The following is a 14,927-nucleotide window of genomic DNA, read 5'->3' on the forward strand; positions in this document are numbered from 1 at the left end:
TCCCCGCCAGCTCCGCCGCAGCACGTCTATCTGCTTGTTGTCATGGAGGAGCCAAGATGGCGGTCCTGGCCTATAGCCTAGGCAAACGGGAGATAAATCAGTATTTCAGCATCAAAAATGCCAAATTACTCTCTCTCGTCGCTGTCATTTTCCTCACGGTGGTCCACTCCGCCACTCGATATTATGGAGGTGAGTGTAAAGAGCTCTGCCCTGCAGTGTTTTCAGCCTAACAGTAGCGTTAGCATGCTCGCTAGTCTAGTGCAGCTCCGTGTCCTGCAGGGACAGACAGTCAGGTGTCACTTAGCTAGCTGTAATACACAAAGCAGACTGGTATCGGTAGATCACCTTGCGCTAAGACACGTCGACTTAGTATTTGCAGCGTGTGCTGAATTGAAAAAGTAGCGTTATGTTACACAGGAAGGCGAGGTTAGCTAAGGTTAGCTGGTGTTACATACCATAAAGAGCGCAGTTCATTAATTAACTACCGGCGAGTGTAGTTAGCTGTCACAGAAATGTCCTGCTAAGCTAACTAATTAGCTACCTGTCGGAGTAATTTGGCTTGTTAAGCGCTTTGCAGCGGCCGCTGCATTAACAGTGCTTGGTTTACATTTTTACACTTGTGCATATGGAAACCTAGCTAACCTTAGCTGGGTCGACGCTTTTTAAACAGCATTCCTCTAAACTGTTCACACCATTCCAGTATCATGTTCTAGTTAAGTAGCTAACGTTAGTAAAGTCCTTGTAATTACCTAGTAAAGTAGCTGACCGACCGTTAGGCGTTCAGCCGCTTCTTTGCATCATCCACTCTGTGGTTATGGTGGTTAACGGGTAGCTAACTGAATCTAGATGTGCTGAGCTGAATATAAATGTCCCGTGTCTCTTCTCTCCTACACTGTGTGGTCCAAGCATCATGATATCTTTGGGACATTAGTTACTGCAACATATTACATTGTAGTTACAGTGCTATAATGTCCCCACACACATAAAGGTGTCTGCAGAACTTCGGACACGTTTTAATCTTGAAGGTACCACAGGTGTGGTGATGAAGCCAAGTTATATGTGTATAGATTTAATAATATGTGCTACACTTGGTGATTTAAGTAGTGACATCTTATAAGTTAAGCTGTAAGATTTCAAGAAAATATCAAAATACAATTTTCTCATCAGTATTGCAATTTACAAGTTACAAGGAATATTTTTATGTAATAATAATTATAATTATTATGAAAATGAAGCTACTGTGGTCGCTAACAAATTTTCAAAAGATCCACATAATTAAATGGAATGTAAACAAACAGAGTTGTTTAAAGTGGTTTGGTGTGAAATGCTCTGTTCTACCGAGTCAGAATTGTCCACGGTGGTGGTGAAGGGATAGCTCCCTCACATAACGTTATGCACAAAATGGTTGTGAATACGCTGCCTGATGCCAGAGACATTGTTTTACAATAGTTTGGTGATAAACATTTTGTCCTAAAACCTCTTGTTAGTCCATTTTTTTTCTAATTCATGGAGGAGGGGTACATGCAGGGCATTGTAAGACAAAATAGGCCTAAAGAAAACTTATTTTTTCAGATGTTCCACTATTTTACCATCATCATAAAAACTCGGAAGACGTGTATGTTTACTGGTGGTTTTGGATAGTTAATAAAATGGCTATGTTTGTGCTGTAGACATGGTCCTTATCATTACCACTGTAAAGAAATCTGAATCTGTAACTTTCTCTACAACAGACCGTTTCATATCAAACCTACTCTGAGCGACTTTCTTACATCACAACAATGGAATTGTGCAACAATTTAGAAAAAATCTATGGAATTCCCCTTTAAATGAATTTTGTTCCTAAGTTTTTTCCTTTATCTTAAGCGAGCTGTGTAAAATCTCTTCTGAGAAATGTTAGTTAAAAATGACAAAAAATCCATAATTGTAAATTGAGTTTTAGTCCCTTAATTTAAGTTTCATCACTTAGGTTTTTGACAGTTACAAAGCTTAAAAGTAAATCTATAGCTTTAAATTTATTGCTTAAACATTTAATTTAAGATGCATACTTAAGATGTTTTATCAAGTGGCCACATGCCTTTTGGTTCACCAAAAAGATGTGCACATGCATTTTTTTCAGACTTAAGGCTTTAGCCCTGAATGTAGTGCTCCAGTTCATGAGCTTGGCATTGTTAGGTTACATATCCCCACTTCTTGTTGTTGATTTAGAATGTTGTCACATTTGTCAAAATTGCAGTGTCTGTGATTTAAAAGTGGCACTCCTTTTTTTAAATAGCGATTTTTAAATTGCAGTTTTATTTAATATAAAAAAATATGTTGTTCAGCCCTGTATATATAAATTCATGACCTTCAGAGATGTCTGTTCATGTTTAAATTCAAAACAAATTTTACTTTCTCAGGCGGGGACACATGTGACTGGCTCCTATCCAGTGGACGTTTCCTAGGGAACAGTGTGTGGCAGCCATATGGCTGCATGATGCACAAGTACAAAAGCATGTGAGTCACACCAGTTACACTGTAAGATTATATACTCTGGCATGTGGCAGTTAGGAATAGCATTTGAAAGTTTGAAATGTTTTTTTTTCCTCAGTGAAGCAAAGACATGCCTCAACAATAAGAGAATAGCATTCATAGGTGATTCCAGAATTCGACAGCTCTTCTATGCCTTCATCAAAATTATCAACCCTGACACAAAGGAAGATGGGAACAAGGTTTGTGTCTACTGTATTTACTGATATTCTCAATAAATTTCTTTTTTTGTGGTGCTAGTTTGTACATTACTGTAATTATCCATAATTGATAATGGGCACTTGTTAAGGACTTTAAAAAATTATATTTAAAATTACAGTACACAAATAATACAAAAAATTACACACACAAAAAAAAAACCTTACATTTGTTATTCCTGGTATCGCTCTAAGATGCCTGACCCCATAGACAAAATAGACGGCTGTTTGGAATTATCTTTGTTTTGAGAGACTAAACATGCCCAAAGGTAAAGATAAAGAGTGGCCTTGGTGTGTTCTTAATGATCGTTTCTAGTTGTTTCTTTTTTGATGACCCTGGCAGCACGAAAACATTCCCTTTGCAGACAGAGAGTCTTCTGTGAATGTGGTGAGTTTTTTCATACGTCAGCTTTTCCAGTAGGTGGTAAAAGACAGGAAAATATGTCACAAGAAATTCTAAATGGAGGATGAAAACATAGTCTCTTTTGTTGTTTTATAGGACTTCTTGTGGTATGCAGAAGTGAATAATTCCATGAAGGAGCAGGTGACAACCTGGGTAGAGGTAAGGGCAAAAAAATGATTGTATGATCAATTCTGATTCTTTGTAGTGCATCTTGTATAATTTGTCAGTATTTCTGATCACTCTTTACCTCAGAGGCCCTTTAACAAACCAGATGTCATAATCATTGGCGCGGCCACTGTAAGTATAAATCTCATTGAATAAATATTAGCATAATATTCCAGTACGTCCTATTGCTCTAAATTATACAAAGTTGTTCTGCATGTTGTATTCACACAGTGGTCCATCAAACTGCACAGTGGCAGCAGTGAGACGCTCCTTCAATACAAAGCAAATCTCACATCTATAGCAGCACCACTGGAGAAACTAACTGAGCGCAGTGAAGTCTATTGGGTCTTACAAGGTATGTCTCAAACGTAGAAGGACTGGAAGCTTGAAGTTTGCTGCAAGAAAGCAAAAGTGATTTTTTGGGTCTTGCTTTTAGATCCCGTGTATGAGGAGCTGCTGAGTGAGAATCGTAAGATGATCACGAATGAGCAGATAGACCAGTATAATGCAGCAGCAGTCAGTGCGCTTAACAACAGCAAGAGGAACTCCAAGGCCAGGGTGAAGTTCTTGGAGGCCTCTCGGCAGGCTGCCATGGAGACCGTCACCCAATCAGTGGATGGGCTGCACCTCCCTGAGAGCACAAGGAATGTGGTAGGTCATTAGTCCAGATTCTTTGCTGCTTGAAATGCTTTTATGTAGCTATGTTATCCGTCAAGTAATTTGGACTGGTTATTATGTTCTTCCATTAGGGTGCCATGGTTCTAATGAACTCCATATGCAACAAAATCCTGAAGCCCATTGATGGCTCATGCTGTCAAAGTGTTCCTCCGCTGAGCATCTTACAGAAACTGGCTGCTGGACTCTTCTTAGCAGCTGGCATCTGCTTCCTGGTCCTCCATGCGCTAGGCTACAGCAAACATCGTAAGAGCAGGCCGGTTTCTGATGTGGAGAGTGGAGAGGAGAAGAAGCCTCCCATTGCTGCAGTTCCGCTCAACCTAAAGGAAGCGTTACAGTCGGCCTGCAAGATGGGTCTTATCATGCTGTACTTCTACCTGTGCGACAGAGCAGACATTTTCATGAAGGAGCAAAAGTTCTACACACACTCTACCTTTTTCATCCCACTCATCTACATATTTGTGCTGGGCATCTTCTACAATGAAAACAGCAAAGAGGTAGCGGGAATTGTCTTAAACTAAAAGAGATCCTTTTCTTCTGAAACAGACATGACTAGTTTCAGTTTGACATTTTAGACTATTGCAAAATATTTGGTGAAGAATGAGATCTGTACAATTTTCCTCTTACTTCAAATGTAGATGGTCATCCAGGACATGTCTTGGAGCTACAACGCTAATGTAAAAAACAGCTAATAATTATATCCCACCAATTGTGCAAACCCCAGCATTGTGCAAATTGCATAAAACGATCACATACTTGTCTTTAACTACATTATGTTGTTTCGTAATCTTAAATAGACTTGCTTCTGTGGTTTCTGGCACTGTATAACATGCTGTTAGTCATAAAAATCGACGAAGTACATTGCATAGCAGCTGTTAGGAAGCTTGAATTTTGTCATACTTTTGTTGATCTGTGTAGAAATTTAAAGAAACTTCAGACACCAAACTTATCTTGGCTAATTAACTACATTTGGGGTAAGGGGAAATTTAAGTGTACGTTTTTTTGTTTGCTTGTTTGTTTGTGTGTTTTGTTTTTTTTCACTCTGTTATGCATTGTAGACCAAGCTGCTGAACAGAGAGCAAACTGATGAATGGAAGGGCTGGATGCAGCTGGTCATACTCATCTATCATATATCAGGAGCCAGCGCTGTAAGTTCTGTCATGGATACATAAACACTTTATATTAATAACGCATTATACTATGATCATCTCATCTCAATTTGCCTTTCTCTCTTTGTTCCCCACAGTTTATACCTGTCTACATGCATGTGCGGGTCCTAGTGGCAGCTTATCTCTTCCAGACAGGATATGGCCACTTCTCCTTCTTCTGGTTAAAGGGAGACTTTGGACTCTACAGAGTGTGCCAGGTATCTCCACCTTCCCTCTATAAGCCATTCTACACCTTAACTATATACAGTAAAGCATTGACTTGTTGCTTTTACCTTAAATGTCAGGTGAAACCACAACACACAATAATGATGAGGTGACTCTGTTTTAGGTTCTCTTCAGACTCAATTTCCTGGTGGTAGTGCTCTGCCTGGTCATGGACAGGCCATACCAGTTCTACTACTTTGTGCCTCTGGTTACCTTTTGGTTTGTGGTCATCTATGCCACGATGGCTATGTGGCCACAAATTCTGCAGATAAAAGCCAATGGTAATGACTTAGATTGAAAATCAGATTCTGTATGTTGTGATTATTTGGTCTTAGTATTTGATGCAAATAGCACTATAGTATTGTTTTTGTTTATTACAGGTAACCGTTTCTGGCACCTGGCACTTTTATTGAAACTGCTGGGGTTGCTTCTTTTTATTTGCTTCTTTGCATATTCACAGGTAGGTCCTTACAACCATGACAGTTATTTATATATTTATAAATTTAAGAATGCAGACGCATATTGTTCTGCTTCACTTTACAACTTGTAGTGAACTTGTTCACTCCTTTCAGGAACTCTTTGAGAGTGTTTTCTCCGTGTGGCCTATTTCAAAGCTCTTTGAGCTGCAAGGAAGCATCCATGAGTGGTGGTTCAGATGGAAGCTAGATAGATTTGTAAGTGAAATGTGACTTTCCCAGGATGTGTTTTTGTTAGAAATGATTGCTCTGTAATATCTTGTTCTTACTGAACAACCAGTGCCCCATAACCAAAGTTATTTATGACATTTTGCTTTGTAAAAATAATGTAGTCATATAATTGCCCAGGCATGCTAACAAGTGACGTCGACATTCAAGCAAATCCAAAAATGTTTTTAGTAATGTGTCATTCTGAGTCTGTTTATGCGTTCTTGAATTGCAGGCTGTGATCCACGGGATGCTGTTCGCCTTTGTTTACCTAATATTGCAGAAATGTCAGATTCTGTCAGAGGGTAAAGGAGAGCCTCTCTTCTCCAACAGAATTTCCAATTGCCTGCTCTTTGTATCTGTGGTCTCTTTCATAGTAAGTAGACTACTAGAGTTTCTTTTCTGATTGCCTCTTTAGAGGTCACTTTGTGTAACTTGCTTCTTTCCCTACAGACATATTCCATATGGGCCAGTAGCTGTAAAAATAAGACTGAATGCAATGAGATGCATCCCTATATTTCAGTGGTGCAGGTATGTCCTCATCTTTCAGTTTTCCTGTCATTTCCTTTCTCTTGGGGCTCTTGGGACTTAGGACATTGAACAGACCTCAAGTGACAAATAGGGTTTTAAATTAGAAATAACTTTTTTTATTTAAATTACTTTGTAACTACTATGAGACCAGTGTGTAGGTTATGAAGTATGGGCTCACATATGGACCCTTGTAGTTTAAGGGGTTAACTGCACTGTTTTTGCCATTTTGGGTAACTAAAATGATGCTTCTTTTAAAGCACAGAAAACCTTAAGTTTGTTAAAGAAATACTTTGTATATCATGTATTCAAGGCTCTCGATAGGCCGTTTTTTACATTTCCCTGTTCTTACTTCCGTTGGTTTCTTTTAGCAGGTCATTTAGTTTATGGTCTAACCAGAACAAATGGCACAGTCCAGCTTTAAGATGTTGTAGGATTTCATGTGTTTCCGGCCAAGCACACATTAAGATCGAAATGAATCCAGTGAATCCGAAGGATAGAGTGTCTTAATTTTAGAGTAAATGCCGGCATTCATGTCTGCAGGCGTCTCTTTGCCGAGAGTGATGTTTAGAAGACTCCTTAGTGTCACTTCATGCTCATTTGTGGTGCTGTACTCTACTGTTTACTTTGGAATAACTTTCAAAAGCACAAGATTGGAGAGTCTGTTTATTCAAGAGCATCCACACAGCTCAGAACACATGTTAACAGCCAGGATAAAGAGGAGAAAGAAGTTGGTTTCTTATTCAGATTTCCTTTCCACCTTAAATGATGCAGCAGTCACAGTAGAACAGAATATTTAAATAAGAAACCAACTATTTCATCAGAAGTTCAAAGTCTAACAGTTTACTGATATTGCAAAAGCAGCCTGACCTAAAAAAAAAGCACTGCACACACAAATTTAAACTCATTTGTTGGTTAGTGCTAGTAGCTGACATCTTTGGTTAGCCAACTCAGTACAATAACGCTGCAACCACAACTCTCTCTTCATTCCTAGCCATAACTGTGTGTCAGACTTGTACTTTGTGTGGTTTGTTGTTCTTCCTTATTGATCTGCACGATCTGGCCCTCACTATCACCTCATCTCATTCACATTGAAGATAAGATAATCCTTTATTTGTTCCACATTGGGGAAATTCAGTGAAACTACATGTACATATCAAAACATTAACATATTAAATATATATGAACATAAAACCAAGCCAACAATTTCCAGTCAGGTTAGTGAAGTTGACTAGCTGGCTATGTTAAAATAACTTATGTTGAAAGTCAAAAATGTAATTTTCAAAGAACATCCTAAATCTTTTATTATTCTTGGTATGTGTTGTATGTACGTATTCTTTTATAAATCAGTCTACATCACTGCCTAAGATATGAGGAAGGACCACAATACAACGCGTGAAGCGCCTTCCATGTTTTGAAACAACCGTCAGGCTAACTGGATGTGCTTTTTACCTGCTTTGTCGCTGTTGTTCATGCTTTTATAATTAGTAGGTTGAACTACTGTAATACTTTTCTTTCTGGTCTCCATTAATCCATTAAATCCATTAACAAGTTACAATTGATTCAAAGTGTTACCGCATGTGTTCTTTACAAGACCAAAAAGAGCATATTGCTCCTTCCAAAAGTCCCTTTAGTGTTTACCCATTAACTTCAGAAGTGATTTTAAAATACTGTTCGCTTTTAAATCAGTTAGTGGACTAGCCCCCAGATATATGTTGACATGATTCAATTTTATGAACCAAACAGATCCTTGTGCTCCTCTGGCGCTAATATTCTTGCAGGGCAGCAACAAAGACAGTGAGGCAGTTTTTATATGGCCCTCACCTTTGGAATAGTCTGATAGATGACCTGAGGGCAGTGCAGTCTGTGGCTATTTTTAAATGTTAAGTCTTAATTTTACACTTCTTTTATGTCATAATTCTTTTGTTTCCTTCCAGTATTATTTTATAGTTTATGATATTATACTTCATAATTCTTTCATTTTATTCGTGTTATTTTGATGTAAATTTTTATTAGATGTTTATTAATTACTCTCATTCTACTGATGAGGCCTCTGTCTGTGTGTCAATCACTTTGAATTACAACTCCTTGTCAGGAAGTTGCTATATAAATACAGATATAAAGATATGATTTGATTTCACATGCTTGAGCATGCTGTTCACTGTGCTTTCTTTCTGCCCTCAGATTCTGGCATTTGTTCTAATCAGGAACATTCCCGGTTATGCCCGTTCCTTGTATAGCTCCTTTTTCGCGTGGTTTGGAAAAATCTCACTAGAGGTAATCGTCATGTATGATTACTGGGAATAGTTTCCAAATCAAGTTCTTCAGCAGAAATAGGAATACTCATGTGCAGTTAAATTAAGCACTTCTTTGTCCTTCTTCTTGCAGCTCTTCATCTGTCAGTACCACATATGGCTGGCGGCAGACACCAAGGGCATCCTTGTCCTCATTCCTGGAAACCCCTCCCTTAACATCATCATCAGCACCTTCATCTTTGTGTGTGTGGCTCATGAAATCTCACAGATCACCAATGACCTGGCCCAGGTGGCCATCCCTAAAGAGAACGCTGCTTTGATTAAGAGGATGCTGGCTGCTGGTGTCTTCTTCGGCCTCGTTCTCGTTCTTTCTAAGAGCGGGCAGGCTGGCAACTGAAGAACCACTGCCCATCTGAATGATGAATGATCCTTGAGTGCATTGAATAATTTGAGCAAGAATTCTTGCCTATTGATGGCCCTGTGCTGTAATACTGAACTCAGACTGAGACTTTAATCTAGAGGAGAGGCCAGGAGCAAGGCCTGTGACGCAGTAAAGACTTACATGATGAAGCTTTGTTTACGATGAACTCAGATTTTATACAGGATGTGTGCCCTAGACGTAGAGACGCTTGCGAGCTACGTAATGTCACACACAGTGTTGTGACTGACAACTTATGTTCGGGAGGGACTAAGACTCGCTCTGACATTGATAAAATGTAAACAACCTGTCCTCCGTCCGTATGTCTTGTAGTACTTATTTGTCATATGTACAGTATTTAATGATTTAAATTAAGTGTACTTTGTACAGGGGTATATTTGTACCACCTTTATGTTGTTTCTTGGTAGATTTTTTTTTTTTCTTTATTTGTAAGGGTTGTACCCTTGACTGAACGGAACATGAACGGAATATGAATGGAGTATTACATTTCCCATTTCAAGTAGACAGTGCGCCATATGCCAGCTCCATCTTTTGGAACTTCCACCGGTTACTAGCCAATTGATTTCAGTGTAAACAACCACTATTGTAAATGTATTTTGAGCATTTGCAATTTTTAAATGATGCTTTCAACAGTTCTCAGTTCTCCTGAACTCTCAACAGACACATGAAACTTTTATAGTTGTCAAAACACAGGCAGTGAAGCGATCACTGCATGTACTACTGAAAGAGACTGTCTTGAATTATCAGACGATTTACTTCCCTGCTATTTATTGTCAAAAAGGAAAATATCTTTAACCAAGAAAAGTAGCTTTGCTGTGGTGTTATAATCTAATGAACTGAAAATTGTCAGTGCTGTTGTGTGATGCAAGGCAGAGAAAGCAGAAACAGTCCTGCTTCTGAAGGCATGAGGGTCAAAAGGTAGCTTTTTTTTTTGATGAGAGAAATTGCCAACCTGTTTTGTATGTATGTGTTTTGTGGCTTTTACCTTTGAATTAAGTACGAAATGCTAAACAAACTAACCCTATTGTATAGATCATTATCCCGTTTATTGTGGCATTGACTAGGATGCATTTCCAAACCATTTTAAAGCTGTTGGCAGGGATTTTAGCTCTTCAGAGCTGCAGCCATGCTTTGAATTTTCTATGCTTCTGTTCCTAAGATCAGACCTGAAACAAATCACCTGAAGAACAGCGTTTTAAGGTCCTAAAGGCGTTGTGTACATTTGAACGGTTTAAGACCACTGGACTGAAAAATCCTGTCATGATGGAGTTGGATAGCAGTGTCGTAAAACAGTTATGGACAATATATGAAATAATTAGTGGGTATGAACTATAAATCTGACATTCACATCTACATCCTCATGAAACTGTGAGCATATTGTTGATGTTTATTCACAGAAAGCAGTTTCAACATCCCTCATTGTGGTTTCAGAGCAGCAGTGGCATAAACAATGCTTTGTTATTAAATTGGCTTTTTCAGTTGAATTAAGACTGTGTTCATCTGATCTAGCTTAAAATCTCTCTAATTGGTTTTATTCCACTTGCTTGAGCTTTATCTAGGAGGTCACGTGCAAGTGCTTGCAGATTGAAAAGTCTGTATGTATCCTAAACTGTAAATAGATTTTGCATATTGTGCCACTGAGAAGTTACTGAGAAGTTACTTAGATGTTCCTCATCCTCATCCAAGAGCCACTGGCCTGAAATGTGACTGATTTTAGGTACAAATATTCAGAGATTTGAAACTTGGACCGTTGTATCATAGCTTCTTTTCATCAATGTATTATTTTGACATTGCAGATTAAAGCCATCTGCACTTTTTTAGGGTCTTCTTCCATTATAGGAAGACAAAGTCTTGTTAAAAGCAAACAAGATCTTCTGTAGAAATAATTATTTTATTTTCTAAAATGGACGGTTGCGTTTATTCCAAACAGCAGCTCGAATTACACTTGATGAATTCAATCCACTTCACTGCTATACTGAACCAACAGAGACATTTATCCTATTGTAAATGTTTGGATTTTATTTTTTTAAGACTTCATTTGTGTATATAAATCCAATGTTTTGTATAGTTTAGTTTGATCCTATTTAAAGAAACAATTCATACCCCCCCATGCCTCAATACAGAGCTGATGTAAATATATTTGTTTTGTCCTGAAATGTGAAACCTCTCTCTTATCCATTGAGAAATGATTTCATTATGTTGTGTAGTCATTACTGATGACAGACATCTTACTGAACTTGTTTAGTGCTGCATTCTTATTAGCAGGCTTGTATTAATTCACTTCTGGTGCATTCCCATTGACACACATCAACACATTCTCAGTTTACACATGTAAACGCTCATGGTACCGAGAGCAGATTTTTACATTGATAAGTTTATTAATTTATTTATCAAAAACATCTTTACTAATGTATAATAACAAAATAAAGTTGCCTATTCAACAAATACTATGTGGTAATGTGAACACTGACAGGTCAAGACAATTTGATGAAATAGCAGGGTTAACTTTGCAACCTTGACATTTAAAGGATGTTACAGTTGATATGGTTGTCTTCATTGACTAATGGTGAGGTTACACAATTAGTAACAATGGGAATTATTCAGTTACAATAAAAACGTCTTACTCAGCAATTATTGCAGTATGATCAGTTTTCAAAAATAATATACAGTACTGTGCAGAGTTTTTACAGCCATTAAGTACAAAAGTACAAGTTCTTTTTTCAGCATCAGAAAAAAAGCAGTAAACACATATAACAAACTTACACAGAAGCCTCAACATGTAAATATAAAGAATAAAAATAGAAACGCAACACTTTGGGGATTTTCTTTAAACTTAAACCACACAAAAACAGGATGGGACATAAAATAGAATTTCCACATCAGTATCTGGTGTGACCACTGTCTGCCTGTAGAAGTGGACCACATTTCTAGGGAAAAAAAATCCTCAATTCAAAATGTACTTTTCTATTATTTTCCTATTATCTAATCTCTGAGAAAATCCTGAAAATGAACGAGTTGTTTTTGACTGGAAGTTAAATAAAGAGTGGTCTCTTGACTTCTGCACAGTACTGTATTATTAGCTAATATGAAATGTCATTTGAAATGCATTAGAATTTAATAAAAGGAAAAGATGGGTCTCCTCTGTGCTGTAACTCAAAATCTGTTACTGATATCAGCCTTTGGGCAGCATTAGCAGGGTTGTAGGGTTGTTAGTTCTGTATCTTTTCTTACTTCAGACTGAGAGTGATTCACCCTGTTTCAAAATGACTGTGCACTGTAACTGGGTCCCGGATATGACAGGTGGAGGACAACCTGTTTGCCTGTATCCGGGATGAGGAACTCCAGTCCTAGAGGGCTGGATTACTGCACAGTTTGATGATCTCCCTGTTCAAACACAACTGACTCAAATCATCAGTTTATTGCCAGGCTTAGTTAGTTTGACAAACAGAGAAATCAACAAACTGTGCTGGACTCTACCCTCAGTTCACAACTCCTGGCCTATATTTTGAATAGTTATGGCTATTTGACTGCATTTTAATAGACTTTAAAATACTGCCACCTGCAGTGCTGCAATGAAATGAATGTACAACCAAGCTCTTTAAAAGGAGGTTAGTACAATTTGGTGACCAAAGATTACATACTGGTTTGTAAAAAAATACAATGATAGAATAATACAATAATAAAATAAATGCTTTTGGATGGATAGACAGTGATTACTACTGGGCACTTTTTTTTTACACAGGACCCCACCAACAAAAGTCAGTTCTGGCCACAGCGTGTCTTTTTAAATGTGCCTCTTTAATTGGTGGACCCTTAACATGTTAAAAAAAAAAACAGGTTTTCACTTTAAAATAACAAGACAAGTTCTGACAGAATTAGTGAAAATACTCTCTTGTCAGTGTATCTGTCTTTACAACAGCTCCAGGTGCTTTTTTGAGCACATTTAGGTTATACTGCACTCTGTCACACAAGTGAACAGGATCACAGAGCTAGCACATGCACACTTGGCACAAAACAGAAACATGAATTACATGGTTACAAAAAAGCTAAGAGTGGAAATCCCATCACAAGTTCAGCGCTTCAGCCACTTTCCTCTCTTCAGGAATACCATTTACCTAGAAGGAAAACAAATGCAAACAGCCTTTCAATATAAGAAAGTTCAGAATATATGACACTTCACACAACTACACATAGGAATGATAGTACTTGCCTCCAGTCTTCGAAATGTTGACATACAGTAATTACCTCCTTTGTTAGCAGTAAATGAATGAATAGAATGTTAGACAAGAGAAGATTTGGAAAGGATCAACTGCAGTTCACTAGTGTGCACACTGAGGCATAGAAGAGTGCAATTACACGAGCTACGCGATTAAACAAGTAATGGGGCTTTGAATAACAAATGCTGAATTTGAAACCAGTGAATCCCGGAGCCTGCATAATCAATATTTCCTATTCAGTCTGCGCTCTCATGGCTTTTGTGAGACAGGCCTATTCACTGCAAATTTGTCTTTCATGCACAGCCTGCTATGACAGCTATAAAGCTAATTTAGAAGTGACTAGATGACACAGGCTGGTAAGCAGTCTTGTAATAATGCAACAATAAACAGCAATAAATGTAATATTTGACAACATTTTTAAATATGTAAAAAGATAGATTTCATGCAATATGATCTACATGCAGATCTACTCATGCATATGGGTACCATACAGTGACACAGCTTAGATGAAGCTGCTGGCTGACACTGGTGCATACTTACCTGAAGGCTGCTGCTGTGGTATCTGGATTTGATTTTGAAGATTTCTGTGAACAGAAAGGCAGCATTAATATGGCTAGGGCTTCTATTTCACTAATGGCAGGTAATTCGTAATACTCTGCCAACATCATTTTAAACCGCATTCTAAAAATAATTTGAGGTTAATGCTTAAAGTAAACCTGTAATCGTAAAGGACCTTTTTATCTAGTTAGTTCATGTCAAATTATGTATGACTCCTCATGTATTTTTAAATCTTCCATCAAACTGTTGTGACCCTGTAGTGAGTTACATCACCATGCACAGCAGGCAGACAAAAATAATATTAACCAAAAAAAATTATGTTTCACTTCCCCCTTCTTCCTCCCCGCTTCCTAACACCCAGTTAAAATGCTAAGCAAGCTCAGAGACTGTCCCTGATACTGTGCCTCGCTTAGAAATACATGCAGTCATTTGAACAAAAGTTCAAACAAAAGTTTGAACATCCCTGTTTTTTTGGCATTTGTCTGCAAATTTTGGTGCACAATTTACATTTTTTTGCTAAATTTAACACACTTTTGCACTCGACTATATATGATACAGAATAAAATTGTGTCATGATTTCTGATTCACAATGACTTCATAGAGTCATATAGCGCAGTAGGTAACACTGCTGCCCACAGTAGACTGGGGTTTAAATCCTCGGCCCAGGGAAGCAAACCACGCTGTAACAATAAGAATCATTGGGCAATACTCCTAATGCTACATATGCCTACCACTGTAAAATGATTAAACTGTAATGGCTATGGATAGTAACATATATGTAATAAGTGTAAAGATGCTGTTATTTTGATCCATGAATCTTCAAAGCACTCAGAAATGCACAGCAGTAATGCTCCAGTAGCAACCATAGCCACCAGTTTTAGGCAGGTGCTATAGCCAAAGAGAATATA

The 14,927-nt window shown here is 37.9% G+C and overlaps 2 protein-coding genes across 5 annotated transcripts in view; one reads left to right on the forward strand and one right to left on the reverse strand.

Annotated features, from left to right (window-relative positions):
* casd1 (CAS1 domain containing 1) lies at positions 1-11,689 on the forward strand. The gene is made up of 18 exons (XM_036566453.1): positions 1-189; positions 2,397-2,493; positions 2,588-2,708; positions 3,067-3,111; positions 3,223-3,285; positions 3,379-3,423; positions 3,523-3,646; positions 3,728-3,942; positions 4,041-4,463; positions 5,025-5,114; positions 5,213-5,332; positions 5,464-5,620; positions 5,720-5,799; positions 5,912-6,013; positions 6,258-6,398; positions 6,476-6,553; positions 8,735-8,827; positions 8,939-11,689. The coding sequence occupies exons 1-18, from the start codon at positions 57-59 to the stop codon at positions 9,200-9,202; spliced, it is 2,391 nt and encodes a 796-aa protein (XP_036422346.1). The 5' UTR covers positions 1-56; the 3' UTR covers positions 9,203-11,689.
* The window catches only part of sgce (sarcoglycan, epsilon), a 17,500-nt gene continuing 14,171 nt past the window's right edge, over positions 11,599-14,927 (reverse strand). For 3 of the 4 annotated variants that reach the window (XM_036566458.1, XM_036566455.1, XM_036566454.1), the window contains 3 exons: positions 14,002-14,045; positions 13,455-13,492; positions 11,599-13,359 (listed from right to left, as the gene is read on the reverse strand). In XM_036566458.1, coding sequence (XP_036422351.1) covers positions 13,309-13,359; positions 13,455-13,492; positions 14,002-14,045 — 133 coding nt within the window. In that variant the 3' untranslated portion in view covers positions 11,599-13,308. The remainder of the gene's footprint in view (positions 13,360-13,454; positions 13,493-14,001; positions 14,046-14,927) is intronic. The other variant, XM_036566457.1, reaches the window with a different exon arrangement.

This window comes from Colossoma macropomum, unplaced genomic scaffold (assembly GCF_904425465.1).
Source record: "Colossoma macropomum unplaced genomic scaffold, Colossoma_macropomum, whole genome shotgun sequence".
NCBI lineage: Eukaryota > Metazoa > Chordata > Actinopteri > Characiformes > Serrasalmidae > Colossoma > Colossoma macropomum.

Bases quoted from the DNA above. Each gene is read 5' to 3' on its own strand.
- casd1 (XM_036566453.1), top strand. From the start codon at position 57: ATGGCGGTCCTGGCCTATAGCCTAGGCAAACGGGAGATAAATCAGTAT. The intron at 2,709-3,066 runs GTTTGTGTCTAC...TGACCCTGGCAG, and splicing joins CAAAGGAAGATGGGAACAAG to CACGAAAACATTCCCTTTGC. The intron at 3,112-3,222 runs GTGAGTTTTTTC...GTTGTTTTATAG, and splicing joins GAGAGTCTTCTGTGAATGTG to GACTTCTTGTGGTATGCAGA.